The sequence below is a fragment of the Argopecten irradians genome, chromosome 16, assembly GCF_041381155.1.
Source record: "Argopecten irradians isolate NY chromosome 16, Ai_NY, whole genome shotgun sequence".
NCBI lineage: Eukaryota > Metazoa > Mollusca > Bivalvia > Pectinida > Pectinidae > Argopecten > Argopecten irradians.
Window position 1 is genome coordinate 14,052,403 of NC_091149.1, and position 25,766 is coordinate 14,078,168.

At 35.7% G+C, this 25,766-nt stretch overlaps 1 protein-coding gene across 3 annotated transcripts; it reads right to left on the bottom strand.

Moving 5' to 3' along the window:
- Positions 1-3,714: 3,714 nt before the first annotated feature.
- On the bottom strand, positions 3,715-25,328 carry LOC138311170 (peptidyl-prolyl cis-trans isomerase-like). 3 transcript variants are annotated; one of them, XM_069252648.1, is made up of 6 exons: positions 25,207-25,328; positions 24,970-25,057; positions 13,252-13,282; positions 12,308-12,493; positions 9,232-9,307; positions 3,715-5,000 (listed from the first exon to the last, which is right to left on the bottom strand). In XM_069252648.1, the coding sequence occupies exons 2-6, from the start codon at positions 25,030-25,032 to the stop codon at positions 4,868-4,870; spliced, it is 489 nt and encodes a 162-aa protein (XP_069108749.1). In that variant the 5' UTR covers positions 25,033-25,057; positions 25,207-25,328; the 3' UTR covers positions 3,715-4,867. The 3 variants fall into 3 exon arrangements, with proteins under 3 accessions (XP_069108749.1, XP_069108748.1, XP_069108750.1); XM_069252647.1 differs by having other exon boundaries at positions 25,183-25,328; XM_069252649.1 differs by having other exon boundaries at positions 24,970-25,053; positions 25,207-25,228.
- Positions 25,329-25,766: the final 438 nt, after the last annotated feature.

Genomic DNA, 25,766 nt, shown 5'->3' on the forward strand with positions numbered 1-25,766 from the left:
AGTTAAATACATTATTTAAATATTATGTGTGTGCAAGAAATGTCCACAGACAGCAAGAAAACGATCTTCTGATCATGAATGACTGCTAACTTGCACACGTGTTACACTCGGTCAACATGTGTATTTCTCGGAATCCTGTCGCTGTGATTTCAATGAAATAATCAGTAATCAAGTTTATTCGCGTGTTTTACATGTTATTTAGAACATTCTAGCGATGTTATAAGCATCGAACAGTCTATAAAACATCATTTTATCGATCTCTGCAGCGGCAAACACCACGAGGTCTTAATCCGGAAGTTTACAAAAATAAGGCTTCGGTGAGTTGCATCATGGGATCCCTAGCTAGTTAACAAACAGTGGAAGAACACTCTAAATGAACCAAGATATATTTAATACACAAAATATATATATAAAAAGAAATATAATCCATTCCTATGCATAACGTTACTGAAGAAAGTATTTTACCGGCGTACTGAAATATGAACGAGAGTAAGCATGTACTCAAACTTGCACACTTACGTGTTACATATATGTCGGTCAACAGGGGGATTTCCCGGAATCCTGTCGCCGTGATTTTAATGAAATAATCAGCAATCAAGTTTATAAACGTAAATCACATGTAATTTAGAACATTATACCGAGTGTAAAACATCGCACAGTCATATTAAAATAATTTAATCGATCTCTGTAGCGAAAATAGTATCCGGAAGTTTACAAAAATAAGGCTTCGGTGAATTGCATCATGGGATGGCAAGTTGACAGAGAACACTCTAATCGAAGTCAGATTTAGGTTTGATGCAAGCCTTGATAATACAGTAAATCCTTTACACATCAATATAATAAATACGCGAAATACATCAAAATAGAGATAAAATAAAATCATATGCATACTGAAAAAATTATTTTAACCGGCATGCTGAAATATGAGAGAAAGTGTGAAATCGTACGGCCGCCATGTTTGTTTACACAAAGTAGGCTTACGTAATAGCAGAATAAACAAGGAACAGAAACATGACCAAGTCCATTTTGCTAAAGATGTTTACATCATAGTGAGTTTTATTTGTTATATATTTACAGTACAAGTTTACAGACAATTTTCGTGATTCTAAACGATCGATAAGCATTACCCCTACTTCAATAGAGATCGATCGTATGTACACAGATGGTTACGTGGGTACATGGGCCTAACTTTTGGGTACGGCTTATATAACGGTGCGTCTTATACATGTACAAAACCTGAAAAAATCGTGAAAAAGGCCTCTGCGGCTTATACACAGGTGCGGTTTATTGTCCAGAAAATACGGTATTCGCCCACATTTGGAATATGCGTCAGTTATTTGGTCACCACTACATTACAAGGAAAAAAATGCAATAATAGAAGTCCAGCGTAGGGCTACCAAACGCGTTCATACATTATTTCACAAGCCATATTCTGAAAGATTAAAAATTCTAGGTTTACCAGCATTGGAATATCGCAGAGAAAAAGCTGACATGTTACAAATTTACAAAATTTTGAATCAAGCGGATAACTTTTACAAAAACTAATTCTTTGAAGGGAATAGTTATAAATCCACAAGCGGACACTCTCAAAAACTGTTAGAATCTCACTTTAGAAACAATCAATTCGGAATTTGTTTCAGTAATCGTGTCATTCAATCATGGAACTCTTTTTCTGAGAATGTTGTGTCTGCTCCATCTGTCAACGCATTTAACACCTAAGTAAATTCCACCTATCATATCTGTATTGTAGTGCGTGTAAACTGTAGATTCACTGCAAAGAATGTATACACCACAGGGAGTTTCAGCACCTCCCAATTATTATTGGATATTTTGAACACGATTACTTGAGTAAATATACACCGAGCTTAATGAAACTTTGTATATAGACTAACATTGGAAAGATCTCGGACAAATTCGAAAATCAGCGTGATTCGAAATACAGTAACAAGTTCTAATGAATTCTTTGACAACCTCAGGTGATAATTGCACAAAACCATCAGTGTTAGCCTGCACAAAAATGTTTTTCATTAAAATCAAACTGCAGAAAATTAAGTACAATACTGTATGTTTACTGTAAATAATTGATGACGATAAACATATTCCATCTTTGCATATTACAGAGCTAGCTCCCGTTCAAGTTGGTATTGACTGTTACAACATTTTTGTGAGCGCAATTCAAGTTATTTTCTCCGAAACGTATGACGTTATGCTCGCAAACACATGATGTCATTATCAATACCTACCAACTAGGGCAGATATTAATAATACAATCACTACGTTGTATTAAAAACTCTGTAATACGCAACAAGGACATAGTCATTCAGATCCCCCGCCAATTTAGATATCAAAGCTGAAGTAAGTTTGATTGTGGAGACTTATGTGTATGAAGAAAAAAAACAGGAAAAAGGAAGTTGAGCTTAAGAAAGATGGAGTATAGTTCAAGTAGAGCGGGGCTGCAATTGTTGAGTCAGGCATACAGCCTTGACATTTGTTGGTGATAATTTTCCCGTTTTTTTTAAAATATTTTACTCTACACAGTATTAAATTCAAGGTCTGTGTTGTCTAATGTCTTAAGATACATATATCATTCAAATTTGACCGCAGTTTTAAATTCGTATTTCTTTCATCCACCAAATAACACTGCCACGAATATAATCCAAATGTTTTCTTTCTTTTCTGGTAAGGGCAGATACAGCAAGGTGAATAGTTTTATGAATGTGAAGCATATAGGTGAAAAACTATTAACCTGTTTATAACTAGTACAATGACAGTGTCATTATAAAGAGCCTAAAAAGAATGTGTCTATGATGTTTCGTGGAAATATCTGCTGGTTTTAGAGTTATGCTCCGGAAATGAACCTGCTACAAAAATATGATATTCTTAGCAATGTTTCTATGGTTACAGAAAAAAGCACAAAAAATGAAAACCTAAAAATAGCAAAAGGCACTACTAGACCATAAGAACAATGTGTCTATGAAGTTTCATGGAAATATCTCTGCTGGTTTTAGAGTTGTGCTCCGGAAACGATTCTTACACAAAAATCTGCCATTTTCAGCAATGTTTCCATGGTTACAGAAAAAAGTACAAAAAGTGAAAATCTTAAAATAGCAAAAGGCACTACTAGACCATAAGACTAATGTGCCTATGGAGTTCCGTGCATATATCTCAACCGGTTTTCCAGTTATGCTGCGGAAACGAACCTGGTACAAAAATATGATATTTTCAGCAATGTTTCAATGGTTACGGAAAAAGTGCAAAAAATGAAAACCTAAAAATAGCAAAAGGCACTACTAGACCATAAGAACAATGTGTCTATGAAGTTTCATGGAAATATCTCTGCTGGTTTTAGAGTTGTGCTCCGGAAACGATTCTTACACAAAAATCTGCCATTTTCAGCAATGTTTCCATGGTTACGGAAAAAATGCAAAAAATGAAAACCTAAAAATAGCAAAAGGCACTACTAGACCATAAGACCAATGTGTGTATGAAGTTTCGTGGAAATATCTCTACTGGTTTTAGAGTTATGCTCTGGAAACCATTCGTACGGACGGATGGACAGACGGACGGACGGACGGACGGACGGACGGAACGGAACGGACGGACGGACGGACGGACGGACGGACGGACGGACGGAACCCATTTGTATATCCCCCGCCAACTTCGTTGGGCGGGGGATAAATACAGAATAATACAATGAAAAGAATAACAAATTAATGTATGTTAATCAGATAGCACTTTATTTAGAATTGTGATTAAAATTTTAAGTTTTTAATCATAAGAACCTGTATACAACCATATCAACTCACAACTTTCGAACTGAAAAATAACAATAATAATAAAACAAGTCCTCTATAAGTATTTGATATGGCCTATTTTCAATTTTTACATTGGTATCGATCAAAATTTTCTTATTTAAATAAGATAAAATTTATTTAATTTGTTCATTCCCGACAATATATTTAGGCTCTTCAAAATCAAACTATAACTTTTGAACTGAAAAATAACAATAATACTAAAACAAGCCCTTTTAAAAGAATTTTATATAATCCATTATCAGTTTTATTTTTATGTTTGTATCAATTAATATTTCCTAATTTATATTAGCTAATTAAATATTTAACTTGTTCAACCCCAACAATATATTCAGACTACTCTAAATCAAACAGTAGATCAATTCATTATGAAATTTCAAGAGTGAATAAATTTGAGCTAAGATTTCCTAATGAGAAGAATCAAAGTTATTTCAACCTGCTAAAAATCAATGAAGACTATAGGAAGGGCATTTTGGCAGTTTGTTTTGAGGTATATAACAACCTTTAACTCTTGTCACCCCTCAAGACACATATGAACCCTTCTAAAACAAGGGCTGGAACAGTTCATTATGACTTTCCAGGAGTGAACAAGATAATGGGCAGCATTTCCTTTTATTCCTGAATTCTACATAGCAGCACATTTACAGTGTATTACATATAATTTGATCATAATAGAATAAATGAAATTTGCTATATTCTTTCACTCCTTCGCCACTGAAGACACAATTTGAACCTTGCTGATTCTAAGGCTGCAGCAGTTTATTCAATTAAATCATGATATGGAAAATTGGCAAGGTGTCTTTTTACAAGGTGTCTTATAGATACACTTTAAGCATCAGGGTTTTATTATGCAACTTCAGTCATGTATTGTCATTCCATCAGACCAAAATGTGTATGTGTATCACCAATATGGGAGTAATCTAGTGTGTAGAAATTTGAGAAATTCTCAATGGCATGAAATATTAGATTAATAGTATAAAGATATCCCAACATTTCCAAAAAGATAGACTGAAAAGTTTTGATACAGATTACACAGATTTTTTGTAGGTTAATTTCTAAAGTTCTCCAGCGTTAGTAATCTTAACTTCCTTTGATACACTTCCAGATTTTGATCCACACTCCTCCATTTTACCAAGAACGTCTAATCCATGAGTAACTTTTCCAAACACTACATGCTTTCCATCCAACCTGTTGGTTCAACAAACGATAAAATTGTTATGCAGTCACATTGTAAGTAATTTATATACATTAAATATTTCCATTATGACATATTCCTTTAAAGAGCAGCCATTACACTGAAATGAATGATACACAACTAGGGACCAAGGGAAATATATGCATGATATGATTTAAAGCTAGATAATGAAACTCTAAAAAAACGCTTAAATTTTTATTTTCTTGTTTTTATTTAAAGTCGTGTAAATGGTCAGAATCAAAAGTTGGACGTCACTGTGTATTCACTGTATTGCCTTTCAATTAGTCACAAAAAGGAACTACACATGTATTTTTGGACCCCAAAACTGTCAAATTTTCAAACCTGTTATATAGCGATTAAACTGTAGAAACACATCCTTGATAAAATTGGTATGATGGTTGTGTATCATTACAGAAAGTACCCCAAGGTTGGGAAATATTCTATTAGTCACACTCTAAAGATAGGGAATTATTATATTGATTATTCTATTAGTCAGACTGTACCCTCATGGTAGGAAAATATTTTATTATTCAAATTCTACATTCATGGTAAGGAAACATTTTGTTGGTCAAAATGTAACCTCGTGGAAGGGAAATATTATATTTGTCAAAACTGTACCCTAGCTGTAGTGACTGCATTTGGATTCTTTACTTCTTTGAGCCTTACAGTTCATCAAACAAGAGGCCCAGTGGGCCTGTATTGCTCACTTCGTAATTGTAATGCTAAGTAATGTTCTGATGACATGGTCATTGTTTCTTTTCTAAAGCAATTTAAAGATTTACCTCAAATTTCCCTATTGGGACCCATTCTTTCTGCTCCAGGGGGAGTCAGGGCAAAAATTTATACTTATTAATTACTAAGTTCCCCTTCCCCCAAAGATGTTTCTGGCCAAATTTGGATACATTTCATGCAGAACTCTTTGACTAGTAGCGATTTAAAGGATTTACCTCTATCTCCCCTATTGGGCCCCGTCCCTCCTGCCCCCCAGGGGTCAGAGCCAAAATTTATACAAGCTCTGTTTCCCTTCCCCCAAGGATGTTTCTGGCCAAATTTGGCTACATTCCATGCAGAAATCTATGATAAGTAGCAATTTAAAGGAAAATCCCTATCTCCCCTATTGGGCCCATCCTGTCCCCGAGGGGTCAGAGCCGAAATTTATACAAACTCTGTTCCCCTTCCTTCAAGGACGTTTCTGGCCAAATTTGGTTACATTCAATGTAGAAATCTATGACTAGTAGCGATTTAAAGGATTTACCTCTATCTCCCCTATTGGGCCCCGTCCCTCCTGCCCCCCAGGGGTCAGAGCCAAAATTTATACAAACTCTGTTTCCCTTCCCCCAAGGATGTTTCTGCCCAAATTTGGTTATATTCCATACAGAACTCTATGACTAGTAGCGATTTAAAGGAAATGTAGACGGAAATATTCTATAAGACACCCTCATGGTAGGGAAATATTCTATTAGACACCCTCATGGTAGGGAAATATTCTATTAGACATCCTCATGGTAGGGAAATATTCTATTAGACACCCTCATGGTAGGGAAATATTCTATAAGACACCCTCATGGTAGGGAAATATTCTATTAGACACCCTCATGGTAGGGAAATATTCTATTAGACACCCTCATGGTAGGGAAATATTCTATTAGACACCCTCATGGTAGGGAAATATTCTATTATACACACTGTACCCTAGAGGTAGGGAAATATTCTATTAGACACCCTCATGGTAGGGAAATATTCTATTAGACACCCTCATGGTAAGGAAATATTCTATTAGACACACTGTACCCTAGAGGTAAGGAAATATTCTATTATACACCCTCATGGTAGGGAAATATTCTATTATACACCCTCATGGTAGGGAAATATTCTATTAGACACCCTCATGGTAGGGAAATATTCTATAAGACACACTCATGGTAGGGAAATATTCTATAAGCCACACTGTACCCTAGAGGTAAGGAAATATTCTATTACACACCCTCATGGTAGGGAAATATTCTATTACACACCCTCATGGTAGGGAAATATTCTATTATACACCCTCATGGTAGGGAAATATTCTATTAGACACCCTCATGGTAGGAAAATATTCTATAAGCCACACTGTACCCTAGAGGTAAGGAAATATTCTATTACACACCCTCATGGTAGGGAAATATTCTATTACACACCCTCATGGTAGGGAAATATTCTATTATACACCCTCATGGTAGGGAAATATTCTATTAGACACCCTCATGGTAGGGAAATATTCTATTAGACACCCTCATGGTAGGGAAATATTCTATTAGACACCCTCATGGTAGGGAAACATTCTATTAGACACCCTCATGGTAGGGAAATATTCTATTAGACACCCTCATGGTAGGGAAATATTCTATTAGACACCCTCATGGTAGGGAAACATTCTATTAGACACCCTCATGGTAGGGAAATATTCTATTAGACACCCTCATGGTAGGGAAATATTCTATTAGACATCCTCATGGTAGGGAAATATTCTATTATACACACTGTACCCTAGAGGTAGGGAAATATTCTATTAGACACCCTCATTGTAGGGAAATATTCTATTAGACACCCTCATGGTAGGGAAATATTCTATTACACACCCTCATGGTAGGGAAATATTCTATTACACACCCTCATGGTAGGGAAATATTCTATTAGACACCCTCATGGTAGGGAAATATTCTATAAGACACCGTGATGGTAGGGAAATATTCTATTAGACACCCTCATGGTAGGGAAATATTCTATTAGACACCCTCATGGTAGGGAAATATTCTAATAAGACACCCTCATGGTAGGGAAATATTCTATTAGACACCCTCATGGTTGGGAAATATTCTATTAGACATACTTACCCTCATGGTAGGGAAATATTCTATTACACATACTGTACCCTAGAGGTAGGGAAATATTCTATTAGACACCCTCATGGTAGGGAAATATTCTATTAGACACCCTCATGGTAGGGAAATAATTCTATTAGACACCCTCATGGTAGGGAAATATTCTATTAGACACCCTCATGGTAGGGAAATATTCTATTAGACACCCTCATGGTAGGGAAATATTCTATTAGACACCCTCATGGTAGGGAAATATTCTATTAGACACCCTCATGGTAGGGAAATATTCTATTAGACACCCTCATGGTAGGGAAATATTCTATTAGACACCCTCATGGTAGGGAAATATTCTATAAGACACCGTGATGGTAGGGAAATATTCTATAAGACACCCTTATGGTAGGGAAATATTCTATTAGACACCCTCATGGTAGGGAAATATTCTTTTAGACCACCCTCATGGTAGGGAAATATTCTATTAGACATACTGTACCCTAGAGGTAGGGAAATATTCTATTAGACACCCTCATGGTAGGGAAATATTCTATTAGACAGCCTCATGGTAGGGAAATATTCTATTAGACACCCTCATGGTAGGGAAATATTCTATTAGACACCCTCATGGTAGGGAAATATTCTATTAGACACCCTCATGGTAGGGAAATATTCTATTAGACAGCCTCATGGTAGGGAAATATTCTATTAGACACCCTTATGGTAGGGAAATATTCTATTAGACATCCTCATGGTAGGGAAATATTCTACTAGACAGCCTCATGGTAGGGAAATATTGTATTAGACACCCTCATGGTAGGGAAATATTCTATTAGACAGCCTCATGGTAGGGAAATATTCTATTAGACACCCTCATGGTTGGGAAATATTCTATTAGACACCCTCATGGTAGGGAAATATTCTATAAGACACCCTCATGGTAGGGAAATATTCTATTAGACACCCTCATGGTTGGGAAATATTCTATTAGACATACTGTACCCTCATAGTAGGGAAATATTCTATTAGACACCCTCATGGTAGGGAAATATTCTATTAGACACCCTCATGGTAGGGAAATATTCTATTAGACACCCAAATGGTAGGGAAATATTCTATTAGACACCCTCATTGTTGGGAAATATTCTATTAGACACCCTCATGGTAGGGAAATATTCTATAAGACACCCTCATGGTAGGGAAACATTCTATTAGACACCCTCATGGTAGGGAAATATTCTATTACACACCCTCATGGTAGGGAAATATTCTATTAGACACCCTCATGGTAGGGAAATATTCTATTAGTTACACTTCACCCTCAAGGTAGGGAAACATCATGGTCAATATTGAATTTCAAATTCCTTACCATGCTGTTTTTTCTGTGCAAATAAAGAACTGAGATCCATTGCTATTGGGACCAGAGTTTGCCATTGACAGGATTCCTTTAAAAACAAAAAATATAAAATCAATAGTCATTGATATAGAGGATATTTAAAACATGAGTTACTATGCAATATGATTTCAATAATATGATATGCCACAAGCCTATCATATAGCAAGGATTTATAAGTGAGAAGGATTTGTGACTGTCTCTTTACATTACTAAACACCACGCGAGACGCCTATGAACCGGGAATAAAAACCGTTTTTCTCAACAAATACTTGTCTTATCGAGTCAAACGAAACACCATTGTAAAGTTTATTAAATTTCACGACGTATATTACTTGCTTTAAAGACGGAATATTTAGAGGATATGTCTTAAATTTTCATTAAAAAAGATCGACAGCTCATGAAATGATGGCCCCGCTTCAGAAAATAAGACGGTAACCCTCGCACCCGCAAGCTACATCAAAGGCTGCGCCGGCGGATATCAAAGGGAAATCAGTCGTCGCCCAACGTCACGGTCAGTGCATGCGCACAAACACAAAAGCGCTTGCCTTGGACTTCCCCAAAACCCAGTGTGACTTATCCTTCTCATGTACGTCCTTGCATATAGTCACAAGTGTAAGATTCTAATTTATCCCATAAATTTTAATTATTAATAGAAATGTAAGTCAAACTACGAATTTCGTCTCTATATAAAACAGTAGCAATCCTACTGGAATGTGACATTTCCCTCTACTGAGACAACCATGTGACATCATAGATTATGACGTGAAATCTACATGCAGGGCTCAAATTTCAGACTGTTTTACTTACTTTTAATTTTTGCAAGAAGATATACAAGAAAAGCAAGTGAAAAAAATATGCACTTGCTTATTTTAGCAAGTAGTTTTTTTCATGGACAACTGTAAAATTGACATATCGATTGTGAAATATTGTTCTAATGGAAAATATGAAGACACAGTTTTTACAATAATGTTGTTGATATACATAATGTACCCATACACCTCATATCATTATGCTAAAACAAATTATTTTATATTTAACAAAACTGTGATTTGAATTCCGATATTTAATTGCAAGTTAATTTTTTTAGCAAGTACAAATTTAGGCCACTTGCTATTTTTAGCAAGTAACAAAAAATGTAAAATTCAAGCCCTGACATGTGACGTCATAATAGTATTATTACATATGTCTTAATATGATAATTATGACATGATAGCCGTATGACATGACTGGACGGGCCAGTTTGTGATAAATAGAGCACCGTACACGAGTGATATGAAATTTATCTTACAAGTTCAATATTAATTATATGCGATATGCAACAAGGCAGTGATAAATCTACGTGCGCATCCAGAGTCCTGGACTCACAGAATTTTAAAAGGACCCATGAAATTTCTGGGAATGGATATCTATAACACTGTGGGACCCATTGTTTTCACAAAAACCATTGAAAAGGACCCACGAAAAATAATAGTACAGTGGAACCTCCCGAAACCGAACCTTCTCAAAACCGATCACCTCTAGAAACCGAACATGGATGTCATGTACGGAATGAATTCCTCTTTATTAATAGTATATAAAACTTCCCAAAACCGATACCTCCCAATTCCGAATACCGGACCGATTTTGAGATCGGAATAGTCAAATATAACTAAAATTCACTTCTGAAAACCGGCCTTAACCTGAGCGACACCGATAGATTGCATTGAGGTCTGATCAACCGACCGTGAAATACACACGTACCTGTACCATAGTTGTCGCATGCCATGTCCTGGGGCATGTATACAGATGTGAAGGCTATTAGGTACATGGTAATTATACCCGAGATAGTGGTGAAATTATTTAATCATGTCTATTGTTTAGATATTTAACGAAAGTCTACCACGTGCACGCGGTTTGTTTACTGTATGAAAACAAGCAGAGCTAGTAATAAAGATATAGTTTGTATTCAAATCACACGGGTTTTTTTTTTATTTACATATGTCGTAAATGATCTGTATGAAGAAGCCGAAGCCACGTATTGTTTTAGAAAATGACTATGTCATATAATGACCGGCATCGACTGATCATCGTGTAATTAGACCATATAATTTGATTCTTGACGTAACCGGAAGCGATCGGCCGTATGTAGGTTAGTGCAGACGAGAACATCCACAAGAACATTCACGCAACTAACCAAACTACGTTTATAAGCGGTAACAAAATCAAGATTGTTGTAATTCATTCCTTTTAAACGTATGATTCTCTCTTTTGTGATAACATTCACATTAACAATCAATATCGGTCGGTTTTAACGAACACTAGGCATACATGCGGTACACTAGTGTAATAAACGACTTCCGATCGATTAAATTTGGATCGTAATGATCGGTATTCGATTCACTTCTCCAAACCGAACCCTCTCTAAACCGGCCGAAATTATGTGCACCGACCATGATCGGTTTCGGGAGGTTCCACTGTAGATTGAACACTGGTAACAAGCCTTAAGGCAAGAGGCATATCAAGTTACAAGTGGAATATTAATTTTTATTTTTAAACAAAATTCACCTGTGAAAGTAACAAAGTGAAGGAGACATTAAGCACTGTGTGTACAAACATGATCTTTAAAAGTCTTGCACTTTTTTTATAATGAAAAATACATTATACAAAACAACTTGTGTATTTTCTTATACATTTGTATATAATTACACTGTTAAAGTAAATGAAATCTATAATATGTACTTTAAACAACAGTCTTTTTCTTAATTTCTTCCAAAAGTATAAACATTATTAAACACTGGTATCATTTCGTTGACCCCAGTGTAACAGCCAAATCTTTTTCCCCTGGGAAAGAATCAACTAGCTGAAAGATTTACAAGGGAAATAATAGGTTAGCTGATCACCCCTCTCATTTATTTCATAGGGGAGAAACTATGGCTAAGTACAAGCTAGCCTATATTGTTCCCTGGAAAAACCATCAGAGGGGAGAAAGAAATTACTTCTACATATATGTATTTCTATGCTGTCGTCAGTGGAAATGGAGCATCATTAATTAATGTAGTACTGGATTTACCTTTTTCGGTGTGCTTCGATATGAAGTTTTCATCAGGAAATTTACTGCCGTAGATACTCTTTCCTCCAGTTCCATTGCCTTTGGTAAAGTCACCACCTTGACACATGAACCCAGGTATGATTCTATGGAACTTGGAATCTTTGTACCCAAAACCCTTCTCACCAGTGCATAGAGCCCGGAAATTCTCTGAAACAATTTGTTTTCCAGTTTTAATCTACATTGTGATGTAGAAATTGTAACAGGTTCATGTATACCTGTAGGCGTATCTGTTCTCAAGTGTCATTAATATTCCTAACAGACATAAAATTGTATTTAAAGAATAAAGACCAAATATGTTGTTTATGGATTGACCCAAAAATGCAATTTGTACAACTAGAAACTAATGTTAAGCTATAGGCTACATATTGAGAAATTTCAAAAAGATCCATAAACATTCTGTCTGTGATTTTAATAGATAAATCCATCATTCATCATGTTTTGCATATGAATTAAGAGTTATCTAAAACTTAGATTATGTAATTTGTTTTATTGACTATATATATCCACAAGGGAGTTAACTTTGCAATACACAAAGATGAAATAAAACCTAGATTATGTAATTTGTTTTATTGACAATATATCCACAAGGGAGTTAACTTTGTAATACACAAAGATGAAATAAAACCTAGATTATGTAATTTGTTTTATTGACAATATATCCACAAGGGAGTTAACTTTGCAATACAAAAAGATGAAATAAAACCTAGATTATGTAATTTGTTTTATTGACAATATATCCACAAGGGAGTTAACTTTGTAATACACAAAGATGAAATAAAACCTAGATTATGTAATTTGTTTTATTGACTATATATCCACAAGGGAGTTAACTTTGTAATACACAAAGATGAAATGAAACCTAGATTTTGTAATTCGTTTTATTGACTATGATTTTATTAACTTACCACAGGTTTTTGGGACAACATTCGTGTTCAACTGCAACAAAAATTAGATAACGTATAGTTATTACTATATATTACCGTAAAACCTCTAACTCGACCTGCAGGGGCTAGGCCTATGGTGTATTTGCATATTACAGAGTTATCTGTCCTTTCCGGTAGGTATTGAATGTGACGTCATGTGTTTTCGAGCATAATATACTTTTTGGAGTAAACGACGTGAATTGCTCAAAATTTTTAATGACGTAACAATTGATACCTACGTACATATATACCCACAAGGGAGATACTCTCTAATATGCAAAGACGGAATAGAAATCCAGTGAATCCTTATTTGACTTTTATTTTTTATTCACAGTTTTAGAAGTCAAATAAAACATTCCTCAGATGTCTTACAAGCCAAATCATACGAAACAGTTTTACTGTCATTCTTCTTAATCATATTACCATTTCAACATCTTTTTTAAACATATGCTTCAAACCTTACCCAAGAGTCAAAACTGATTTTTGAGAGACAAAAACCATACTATATTCTCAGCGGTTTACCGAAGGTCATTGTGGAACCCAGAATAATACAGGGTATTATAAGACTCTTTCATATGTGGATATGAAGAATAAGGATATTCTACCCGAGGGTCACAAAATGTAGTAAAACCCGAGGCTTGCCGAGGGTTTTGCAACATTTTGTGATCCCGAGATTAGAATATCCCTATCCTTCATATCCACTTATGAAAGAGTATTTTTCTTTCATACCTCAACGTTTTATTCCAATTTTACAACTATATTATCCCACCGTTTTGAAATAAATTTGAAGAAATCCACGACTGAGAGTCAATTTTCCATAAATGAAAAATTACGAGATATTTTCAACAAAAATTCCATTGTTTGCATCATTTATAGTAAAACCAGTCAAGTTTGTAAAAAAAATGTTAAAATTTTACTGAGGAAATAAAAATTTTGTTGACGCCATATGCATGACGTCACGAGGCTTTATTGCATGGGTAGCCATGCAATACAGTCCCAGGCGACATGAGTGTATTGCCCTAGACCAGCCAGTATTACACCCGCAGGTATGAAAGAAAATATATTCTAGCTGATACTCTTGAAGTCATCAGATGTTGGTCAATGACCGTCAAAGCACACAGTATATTAAAAACATCTGTTAAGAACCATGAATGTCCAGCCATTTTTTTCAACTTTCGTGATTGTCTGATCCTAAGTTGTCAAATGCAATAGATTTAGTTCTTATACAAGTCTAGATGATCAGATACATGTTAAGCATCAGACTGATGTGAAAGATTTGAGCAAAAAATGTGGGGACGCCCTTATTAGAAAATTGAGGCACCCTTTATAGGGAAAATATGGTAGTTAACTTTTTTTTTGAAGATTACAACTTATTAATTAAACTTTACTTTCATTTTGTTTCCCTTGTTTGTTATAACTTTTCAGGGGTGTAAAAATTTATTTCAAACCGCTAGCCCAGAGCCAAAATTTTACTAGCCCGACCTAAATATTTACTAACTCAGCGGAAAAAAACCAAGAGATCCCAGCGGGATCTTGGCGCCCACCAAAGAATGATCTATATCTGACAAAGGAAAGATGGATCTTTTCTCTACTTTTTAAACTTTTTCAAACATACTACATATAAAATTTGAGACAGATCGCTTCAGTACCTTTTGAGAAATAGCGGTAACAAACTTCAACTATCAAAATCCAAGATGACTCCTTGGCGGCCATCTTGTTGATCAATCGGTCCCACATCACAATATGCACAACCAGGGCCCTAGGGGAACCTACATGTGAAATTTGAGAAAGATCCATTCAATACTTTCTGAGAAAAAGCGATAACAAACTTTGAACATAACAAGATATCCCAGAGGGATCTTGGCGCCCACCAAAGAATGATCTATATCTGACAAAGGAAAGATGGATCTTTTCTCTACTTTTTAAACTTTTTCAAACATACTACATATAAAATTTGAGACAGATCGCTTCAGTACCTTTTGAGAAATAGCGGTAACAAACTTCAACTATCAAAATCCAAGATGACTCCTTGGCGGCCATCTTGTTGATCAATTGGTCCCAAATCACAATATGCACAACTAGGGCCCTAGGGGAACCTACATGTGAAATTTGAGAAAGATCCATTCAATACTTTCTGAGAAATAGCGATAACAAACTTTGAATATAAAAATCCAAGATGGCTGCCTGGCAGCAATTTTGTTGACCGATCGGTCCCAAATCACAATATGCACAACTAGGGCCCTAGGGGAACCTACATATGAATTTTGAGACAGATCCCTTCAGTACTTTCTGAGAAATAGTGATAACAAACTTTGAAATAAAAAAATCCAAGATGGCTGCCTGGCGGCCATCTTGTTAACCCTAGGGGAACCTACATATTAAATTTGAGAAAGACCCCTTCAGCACTTTTTGAGGAATGGGGATATCGAACCTTAACTATCAAAATCCAAGATGGCCATCTGGCGGCCATCTTGTTTTTCCTATCAGCCTCAAAATCTGTATGGCACAAATAGGGACCAAGGGTAACCTTCATGTGAAGTTTGAACAAAATCCCTTCAGTAGTTCTCTAGAAATATCGATAACAAACTTCAACTGCCAAAATCAAAGATGGCTGCCTGGCGGCCATCTTGTTTTTCCAATCAGCCTCAAAATCTGTATGGCACAACTAGGGACCAAGGGTAAATTCCATGTGAAGTTTGAACAAAATCCCTTAAGTAGTTCTCAAGAAATATCGATAACAAACTTCAACTGCCAAAATCAAAGATGGCTGCCTGGCGGCCATCTTGTTTTTCCGATCAGCCTCAAAATCTGTATGGCACAAATATGCACCAAGGGGACCCTCCATGTGAAGTTTGAACAAAATCCCTGCAGCAGTTTTTAAGAAATAGTGATAACAAGCATTGTTTACGGACAGACGACGGACGGCGGGCGACGGACCACGGACCACGGACCACGGACGCAGGGCGATTTGAATAGCCCACCATATATCTGATGATGGTGGGCTAAAAATGGAAAATTTATATAATTATATTACCAGTATTTTTATATGAATTCGAATACTTTTAAAGGGACATGAACCTAAATAAACCATGTAAATTTGAGTAAAATACATTTTTAAGACGTGTCAGATACCTTACTAGTAATATATATCAGTTATTGTGCAAATGTATCAAATAAAATAATTATAATGGATATTCTATCTTTCTGTATTTTGAACCGGCCCGGTCGAATTTTTGAAACGTAGTAGTGTTGAACTTTAGTGACCGGCCACAATGCACTGCATATGTAAATAAAATGGTGTGTCAAAAACGTGGGTGAAGCGAACACAAACGAATTAATTCCGATAGAAAACGGTGTACCTCATGATCAAGAGTCAGTAACATGGGCGATTAGGAAAGTAGGTAAATATAAATGGATCACTGAAATGCAAGAGACGGGAGCAACTCCTTATTTTATACTTGCGTGATGTACATATGTGCAATAAGTCAGGAACCTCCCTTGGCGGTGCCCTGTCAAACAAGAGATCCCAGAGGGATCTTGGCGCCCACCAAAGAATGATCTATGTCTGACAATGGAAAGAGGGATCTTTTCCCTGCTTTTCAAACTTTTTCAAACACACAACATATAAAATTTGAGACAGATCGCTATAGTACTTTCTAAGAAATAGTGGTAACAAACTTCAACAATGAAATCTAAGATGGCGGCCGGTTGGCCATCTTGTTTACCGATCAGTCCCGAAAGGCATTATGCATCAGTCCTAAAAGGTACAAGGGGAACCTACATATAAAATTTGAGAAAGATCCCTTCAGTACTTTCTGAGTAATAGCGGTAACAAACTTTAACTATCAAAATCCAAGATGGCCACCTGTCGGCCATCTTGTTGACCGATCGGTCCCAAAATGCAATATGCACAACAAGGATCCTAGGGGAACCTACATATGAAATTTGAGAAAGATCCCTTCAGTACTTTTTGAGAAATAGCTGTAACAAATTTTAACTATCACAAGAGATCCCAGAGGGATCTTGGCGCCCACCATAGAATGATCTATGTCCGACAATGGAAAGAAGGATCTTTTCCCTGCTCTTCAAACTTTTTCAAATATACAACATATGACATTTAAGACAAATCGCTTTATTGCTTTCTGAGAATCAGCGGTGAAATCCAAGATCCAAGATCCAATCAGTCCCAAAGTTACTATGCACAACTAAAGAGGAAACTACGCATGAAATATGAGAGATATCCCTTCAGTAATTGCAGACAAATAGCGATAACTATCAAAATCCAAGATGGCTGCCTGGTGGCCATCTTGTTGACCGATCAGTCCAAAAATGCAATATGCACAACTAGGGTCCTAGGGGAACATACATATGACATTTGAGAAACATCCCTTCAGTACTTTCTGAGAAATAGCGGTAACAAACTTTAACTATCAAAATCCAAGATGGCGGCCTGGCGGCCATCTTGTTAACCGATCAGTCCTAAAATGTAATATGCACACCTAAGGCCCTAGGGGAACCTAAATGTGAAATTTGAGAGAGATCCCTTCAGTACTTTCTGAGAAATAGCGGTAACAAACTTTAACTATCAAAATCCAAGATGGCGGCCTAGCGGCCATCTTGTTAACGGATCGGTCCTTAAATGCAATATGCACAACTACGGCCCTAGGGGAACCTACATATGAAATTTGAGAAAGATCCCTTCAGCCCTTTCCCGAGAAATAGCGGTAACAAGAAATGTTAACGGACGGAACGGACGGACGACGGACCACGGACGAAAAGCGATTTGAATAGCCCACCATCTGATGATGGTGGGCTAATGAAATGTCTTGTTTGACTTTTGACTTATCCCATTATGATATTACACTAATCTCCCCCTAGATACATTTTTCGATGGCTATCAAATATGTATCCTCTCTAGATATTACACTAATTTCTATCTAGATATTTTCTCGATAGCCATCAAATTTGTATCCCCCCTAGATATTACATTAATCTCCCCTCGATAATTTTTCTATTAATGCATGGTCATCAGATATGTATCCCCCCCCCCCCTTAGATAACACACTTATTTATCCCCCCTGTTTGTACAATTCCAGTAAAAAATATTGAGGATTGAATTATTGATGTTTATTTATAAATGCTTCCCAAATCTTAAAGCTAGATAGTCCATCGCGGGATGAAAGGTTTGATGCTGTGAAAATTATTCAAATTGAAAGATAAACATGTGTGATAATTTACAGATATAATTTAGAATTCATGCACGGTGAAGTTTCGATGTTTTTGATCTTATATGCAAGTTTAGATGAAAACGTATTACCTGCAGAAGTCCATTCACTATCAATGCATGACACTTTAACAAACTAATTAATCATTAAAAAATATCTATACATCACATGTATACACCATTTATTTATTGGAAAATATTAGGTTTCCAAATTGCAATAACATCTATATCTGCAGGCATGTTAATAATGCCCCACTTTACTAATGATCGAATCATATATATATCAGCAAAATATACCACGATATTAATAAAGTTTCTGATTGTCCATTTAATTTAATTGTTTATTAATTTGTGATCACATAAAATTAATTAAAGAATTTCTTACATTAGCTTTTAGATATTATCAATTCTCTCTATATATAATCATTATTATTTCCTTACTATATTATACTTATTTGATAGCTAGTGCATGCAGTTTGTATACACTGTCGCTTTATTAGTGTATCCTAAAATGCAAGTTTCATAATACATCTGTACACTAAAAATGTATAATAATTATATTTTCAAAACAAATTTTATCTCATAGTTTGGTTTGGGATTGATTTTTATTCTCACTGTTGTGATTATGTGGTAGCTATATACACACAGGTATTTTTTATGGGTGCCCTCTACCTGTATCAGTGTCAGGTGTGACCCCCAGTGTGCTGTTATGTAATACAGGTAGACCAGGTGTAATTTACTACCTGTACAGTCACTTTGTCACCTATATAGGCATATACTGCTGATTTTCTGTTCATTTTCTCAACATTACCAATCTTTATTTGGAAAGCATAAACAGACAATGGGGGGATACTTTTTTGATAGGGGGGATACTTTTTTGATGGGCAGAAAAAGTATCCGGATACTTTTTTGATGGGGGATACTTTTTTGATATGACACCGGGCACTATTGCAAATAGTACCCATGTGTGTAGCCAATTAGAATCCGGTATTCTGTCACGTGATGTACTGTAATCACTGTGATGATCGGGAGGTCTAGTGTACCTGTCTACAGTCGTCAATAAATTAGACAATATGACTCCAGGTCCCAAGATCATGAAAAGGTCTTAGTTAATTAGACATAGCCAATCAAAGATGATGTCACAAAAAGTTACGTAATTTCTGATTGGCTAAGTCTAAACTTCAGTCTTAGATTGTTTCATGATTCTGGGGCCAGATTAAGATTGGGGCTGCGGTGGCCAAGTGGTTAAGATGTACCGACATATTACCACATGCCCTCCACCTCTGGGTCACGAGTTCGAATCCCATGTGGGGCAGTTGCCAGGTACTGACCGCTGGTCGGTGGTTTTTCTCCGGGTACTCCGACTTTCCTCCACCAACAAACCTGGCACGTCCTTATATGACCCTGGCAGTTAATAGTACGTTAAACTAATTCATCAAACCGAAGATTAAGATTTATAGTTAGATACGAATATTACATAGAATTGCAATGCTTTAAAGTGTTATTTTGACTGAATTTTGATGTTTTTCATTTTGAAATATCTTTGAAAAAGGTCACTAGCCCCGGGCTAGTATGGCTAAAATTTCCACTAGCCCAAGCTGAAAATGTGGTAGCCCTGGGCGTAGGGCTAGTGGATTTTTACACCCCTGCTTTTAAGAGCCCTTTGAGATTGTTAAGAGTGAACTTTTCTTTCCCGGTAAGCACAATTTTATCTGTTTAAGGGTCTCATGGAACGTCCCCTACTGTATATAACCCTGTAATTACTGATGGGGCCACCTATAGACTGCATTTCACTGCTGTTCTAATAAATAAAAAACATTAAAAAAAATTGCCCACTAAAATCTGTATAATTATCAGAACCCTTATGTAAGAGAAACAAAATACAAAACTATATACAATATAAGTCTGGGTACTAACATTATGTCTGAGGTAGTTACTACATGCTTGACGCATGCGCAGGGGAGCCAATCAAGCATGACATGTACATGTATGTAATTTATGTCACAATAGAGACACAGGGCAGTTCTATAGCAGACGACTATTTTAAAAAGCAAAACAGGTCTATTGCATCATTCACTATCAATAGAATAATAAAACAAAAAATCTAATTTACAAAGTTTAAATTAGTTACACACAGAGTTGAAGTTAAGGCAAGTATACAATGCATCAAGGAGGAAATCATGCATTCTTTTACATATAGTGTACCACTTTAATGCATTATGCATACCCGAAGTATGTTTTGAGACATGACATTTGATTTGCTCTGCCTGTGTGTTGCAAACCAATCAAATTAGAAGGATTTGAGACATTTTGAGTCATGAATTATTCATGATATCCCTGTTAAGATGCATGCAGCCTATATTGTCCAAGTATTTGTTAAAGCGATAGTACTTAAGTGTGACCTAGAAAATGGAAACCTGCTGATTATGATCTGTGACCAAGGATAGACTAACATTTTCTAATCTTAGGGCGTTGGCAGAAACACATGCATTTACTTACAGTTGGTAGTAGACTAAAGGTTACACCCTAGTGCACACGGAGTGCACGAGGTTTAGACTACAGGTAGACACGGAGTGCACGAGGTTTAGACTACAGGTAGACACGGAGTGCACTACATGTGGACACGGTGTCCACTACGGGTGGACATGGTGTCCAGGTACATTCAGACCTAGACAGACAAGTTGATGTGTTATAGCTAGGGATCGGGGGAATACATTCTTCGATTTAAAAGAATACATAATTATAATGTTTTAGAGTTTATTTTTTTAATTACAACATCTACAATGAAGTGTACAGTATATAAATACATCTCTGCTACATTAATTAATAAAACCTTTTCATTGCAAAAGTAAAAAAGATAAATTTATGTTCATTAAGTATATGTCTATTTGATTTTATATCTGTAGGTTCCATTTCTTATCTAAAATATATTACGTTTTCAAAAGTCAATGTATTATAGGTAGATTGCATTAAATATATATATCATTTACATGAAATACAAGCATTTTCACAAGTCAAAAACAGCTGTGAATTGCAGCATAAACCAGTCTTATTGTGCTTTTGAGACACTTTTTATTTCATAATAAACTATACAATGTAAGTAATACAATCATATACCGGGTAATACATTGCTTTTAAATAAATAAGATTTGATGCATATCAATTAGTTATCTAGCGATACTGTTCTAGATCGTCTTTCATTAAAATATATATACACTTATATATTATTTTTCTTTGCTAATTTAAGTTCTAAGTGTAGTGTACGTAAAAAGAGTTTAATTACGTATCCTTTATTAAAAACTGAAAGTCTATAAAAGACCATGCATAATTAAATCCACTTCAAAGTATGTGACGTCCTCCACTTATTGGTGGCTAGTCTACCTATAAGTCTTAATTACCGGTAAACACAATATGCCCGACCCCGCAAGTTATCTTGACCGTATATTGTGTCATGGTCCAATAATTATAACTTGTCAAACATACAGGTAAGCCAGTATCCAGCTATATAGGTACCTCACGGTGACCATCGATAGATATAGCCAGAGGGCAGAATCGTTGCCTTCTGTGTTTGCACGGCTTCATGAGAATGGGGCAGTATTATTTTTGTACATGTGATTTTTAGAAATTGTTACAATGGAAGTTTGTTAAGACAAACAAATATACTTTACCGTTTAAAAATCATATAGGTTTATGAATTTGAAACACATAAAATACCATTCTTATTAGATGTATAATAATAATAATTTATTTTATTAGAGTACGTGTCACACATTTTTCAAACATACAATAAAATATATTTGAATTAAAATGTCTTACAAGACACTGTTAAAAATATAAACATTCGATGTAGTACACGTTATAGCTTTGATAATATGTACATGTAACTAAAAAGAAATTGAACGTCTTTTCTTTAAAAATCTGAATATAGAACTAGCTAAAATCGACTGCATTTCACTGTTTGACATCAAGAAATAAAACTTTTCATCAGAACTATACTTTAAAAAGTCATTATTAATACTATTAGATCTGTTAAAAAGTCTTTGCCGTTCTTCATTGTAAAAGGCACAGTCGCATAAAAAATGTGATTCAGTTTCTTTTTCGTTAAAATCACAATAGATACATGTACATACATGCTGGAAAGCCTGGGTACACCGTACACCGTATTCTGGGGGGTAGATTGCAATTGGGATGAGGTAAAAACTAGCTGGGAAAACACAGTAAGTGATGACGAATACACCTCAATTATAATTATTGTCATGACAGGCAGCCGTGTAGTGGAGATGACGGGAGCTGTACAACGTGTTAATCAAGCATGTCAGTCACAACCATGCATTTCCCAATAATACACGTATTTTGATTATTGTTGTTTTTTTTTATTTTAATATATAAACAAGGACGTATATGATATCTCACTTATAAATCCTTGATATAAAGCTTCATTATCAAATTAATTAAAGTGCAACAACCAGTTGAAATACATATCCCTATTGACGAGCATCGTTTTAAAACTGTACGTATTTGTACGATGAGTACAATGTATATATGTATGTAGAGGGGCTGCCACCTAAGTACAGCATGCTATAAATGGACCTCTTGGGGTTGGGATAAGGTACGTATACAGGTGTTGTTAGCTGTGATACACCTGACTGAACATATTGAAGGGGGGGGCCAATGAAGGCCCCAGGCCCCAGTCTGACCAATGTTAGGTAATTTGAATTATCATACCCGTGTGGTTAATGGAACAGTGTGAAGTCCAAGTGACCATGGCAACTGCAGTCCTAGCCTAGGGGTCTACCTTTCGAGCAGGCATATTTTCAGCGTACAATATATATATATACTACATACATGTATGAATCAAGTATTTTGTTACCACATAACTCACGTGGTTTGTAAAAGGATATTGTCAAATTATCAGCTTCTAAAATTAAAACAATTGTGCCAAATTCATAATCTAATCAACAACTATGTATTTACAGTTTAAATGGACAGAAGTTGACTTTATTTTGACTCTGTTTAATTTATCATCAGGCATGTGACCTACATTTTTGTTAACCGTCCTTTGATCAGTGTTGATGCTAGCAAGCAGCCACATGCCCAATACTAAATTTTACTTTCTTAAGCCAGTGCTTACAGGTTCCTTAATCGGTTGACACAATAGAATGCAATTTCTAATGTCGTCTTTTAACGTCTGTGGACTATTTTTCATATTTCCAATGCTTTGCAATGCACCAGGTTCCATGAAGCAAATGCACACGTATACACATTTGGCAGGGCTTAAAACTATTTCGCACACCTTGTCGTTTTGAAAACAATATTCGATGCATACAAAGTTAAACATTTTATGAAGGACTTAATCTGTTTATGTTTATTATATATGTCCTTGCTATAAAAAGAATGCTGATCAAAATATCTCTTGGAACACTGAAAATCTTACTTCACGTAAGGTTCATCACTTTATGTGTTCTTACAAGAATTTCATCTACGTCCTTGGTTCGAACTATCCAAAGTAAGATTTATAAGATAAAAAGTCAATGTTTAAACTATATATCACTAGCAAGAAACAAGTTTTTACTGGGAAAATGCGGACTTGAACGATCCATTGATGAGACATAACCAGTACGTGGTTTACCGTAACAACCTGTACGCAGTTAATTTGCTTTTATAACTTCTACTAAAAGTTTTGATTTATAAATTAAATTGAATGATGATATGTATCAATTCAAATAAACATTACCGTGCGAATGGTTTCTAGTAATTAAGGGCAGTTTTATGTTGCAATAAATATTACATGTATGTTTCTGATCGCAATAAATATTTCTATATGTCAAAGTCCATATAGACTGCAGAATAAATAAATATTTTCTCATATCTCTGTAACACATCATCTAGTTTGTCTGTTGTCTGAATGTAGTGGACATATTACCTGGACACGATGTCCACCTGTAGTGGACACCGTGTTCACACGTAGTTCACTCCGTGTCTACCTGTAGTCTAAATCTTGTGCACTCCGTGTCTACCTGTAGTCTAAACCTCGTGCACTCCGTGTCTACCTGTAGTCTAAACCTCGTGCACTCCGTGTCCACTCGTAGTTCACACCGTGTGCACAATGTGTAACCTTTAGTCTACTACCAACTGTAATTATCTTCAATACATTAGAACTATCTTATATTATTTATTACTCAAATCGCTCAAAAACTGCTCATTGGAAATTTCCACAAGACTCTAATATAGGACATTTGATAGATGTGATGAGAGAGGAATTCGCCTGAATAGGAATATTAGATCTTGCGTATGACTGCATATTCAATCCTGGACAGGCGGGGATGTGCATAAATTAAAAACTGTCAAACAGTTAAAGCCTACTTCTACTAGATTCTAGTTACAATGTACTACGACATGCTGAGTCGCTGACGCTATTTTTAATGTCATATATTTTGATAGCTTTTCACGTGGGTTTTTTTTCTAACCATACTAACCTCCATGACGAGCCTTCCTGCCGGCTTTCCCCCAATGGAGATGTCGAAGAAAACTTGCGACATTCTGTTCAAGACACGTGGATTCTGGCTTGAAACAAAATAAATGGGATTTTTCGAATGCAAATATAATTAAGAATTAAAATTGGATGTAAAGAACAGGTTATAATCTGTGTGATACAAAACACTATCTATTTGTAGGGAAATTATGCTTACCAGAAGAAAATAGTATCTACTCACGTGACTGTATCAAAAAATTGCCAACCGGAAGTGAATTCAGAAAGTACTACAATCGGATCCCCTCGGAGAAATTTCCGGTAATCTTCGGAAATATATATTTCCGAAGATTCACGGAAATTACTCCGAGATGTCGCGATTGAAAGTACTACAATCGCGACATCTCGGAGTAATTTCCGTGAATCGTCGGATATTTCCGAAGATTACCGGAAATTTCTCCGAGGGGATCCGATTGACACTCCCGAGGTGTTATATTTCCGAAGATTACCGGAAATTTCTCCGAGGGGATCCGATTGAAAGTACTAATCTACGGAAACTGCCGAAAGTTCCCGATTGAAGTTCGGATAGTATATATCAAAGTACTGAAATTACTGCCGCTGAAGCGAGGCTACAGAAATATAATGGGTGAAGATCAACGTCATTTATTTGAACAATAACTTCTCATGTTTGTAAAAGTGCAATCAAACAGACAAATATGTTATTGATATCTAACTATATTAGAATTAAATGTATTATTTGTTCAACCTTGTACGTGAACCAGAGAGAGGTGCATCCTTGAACAA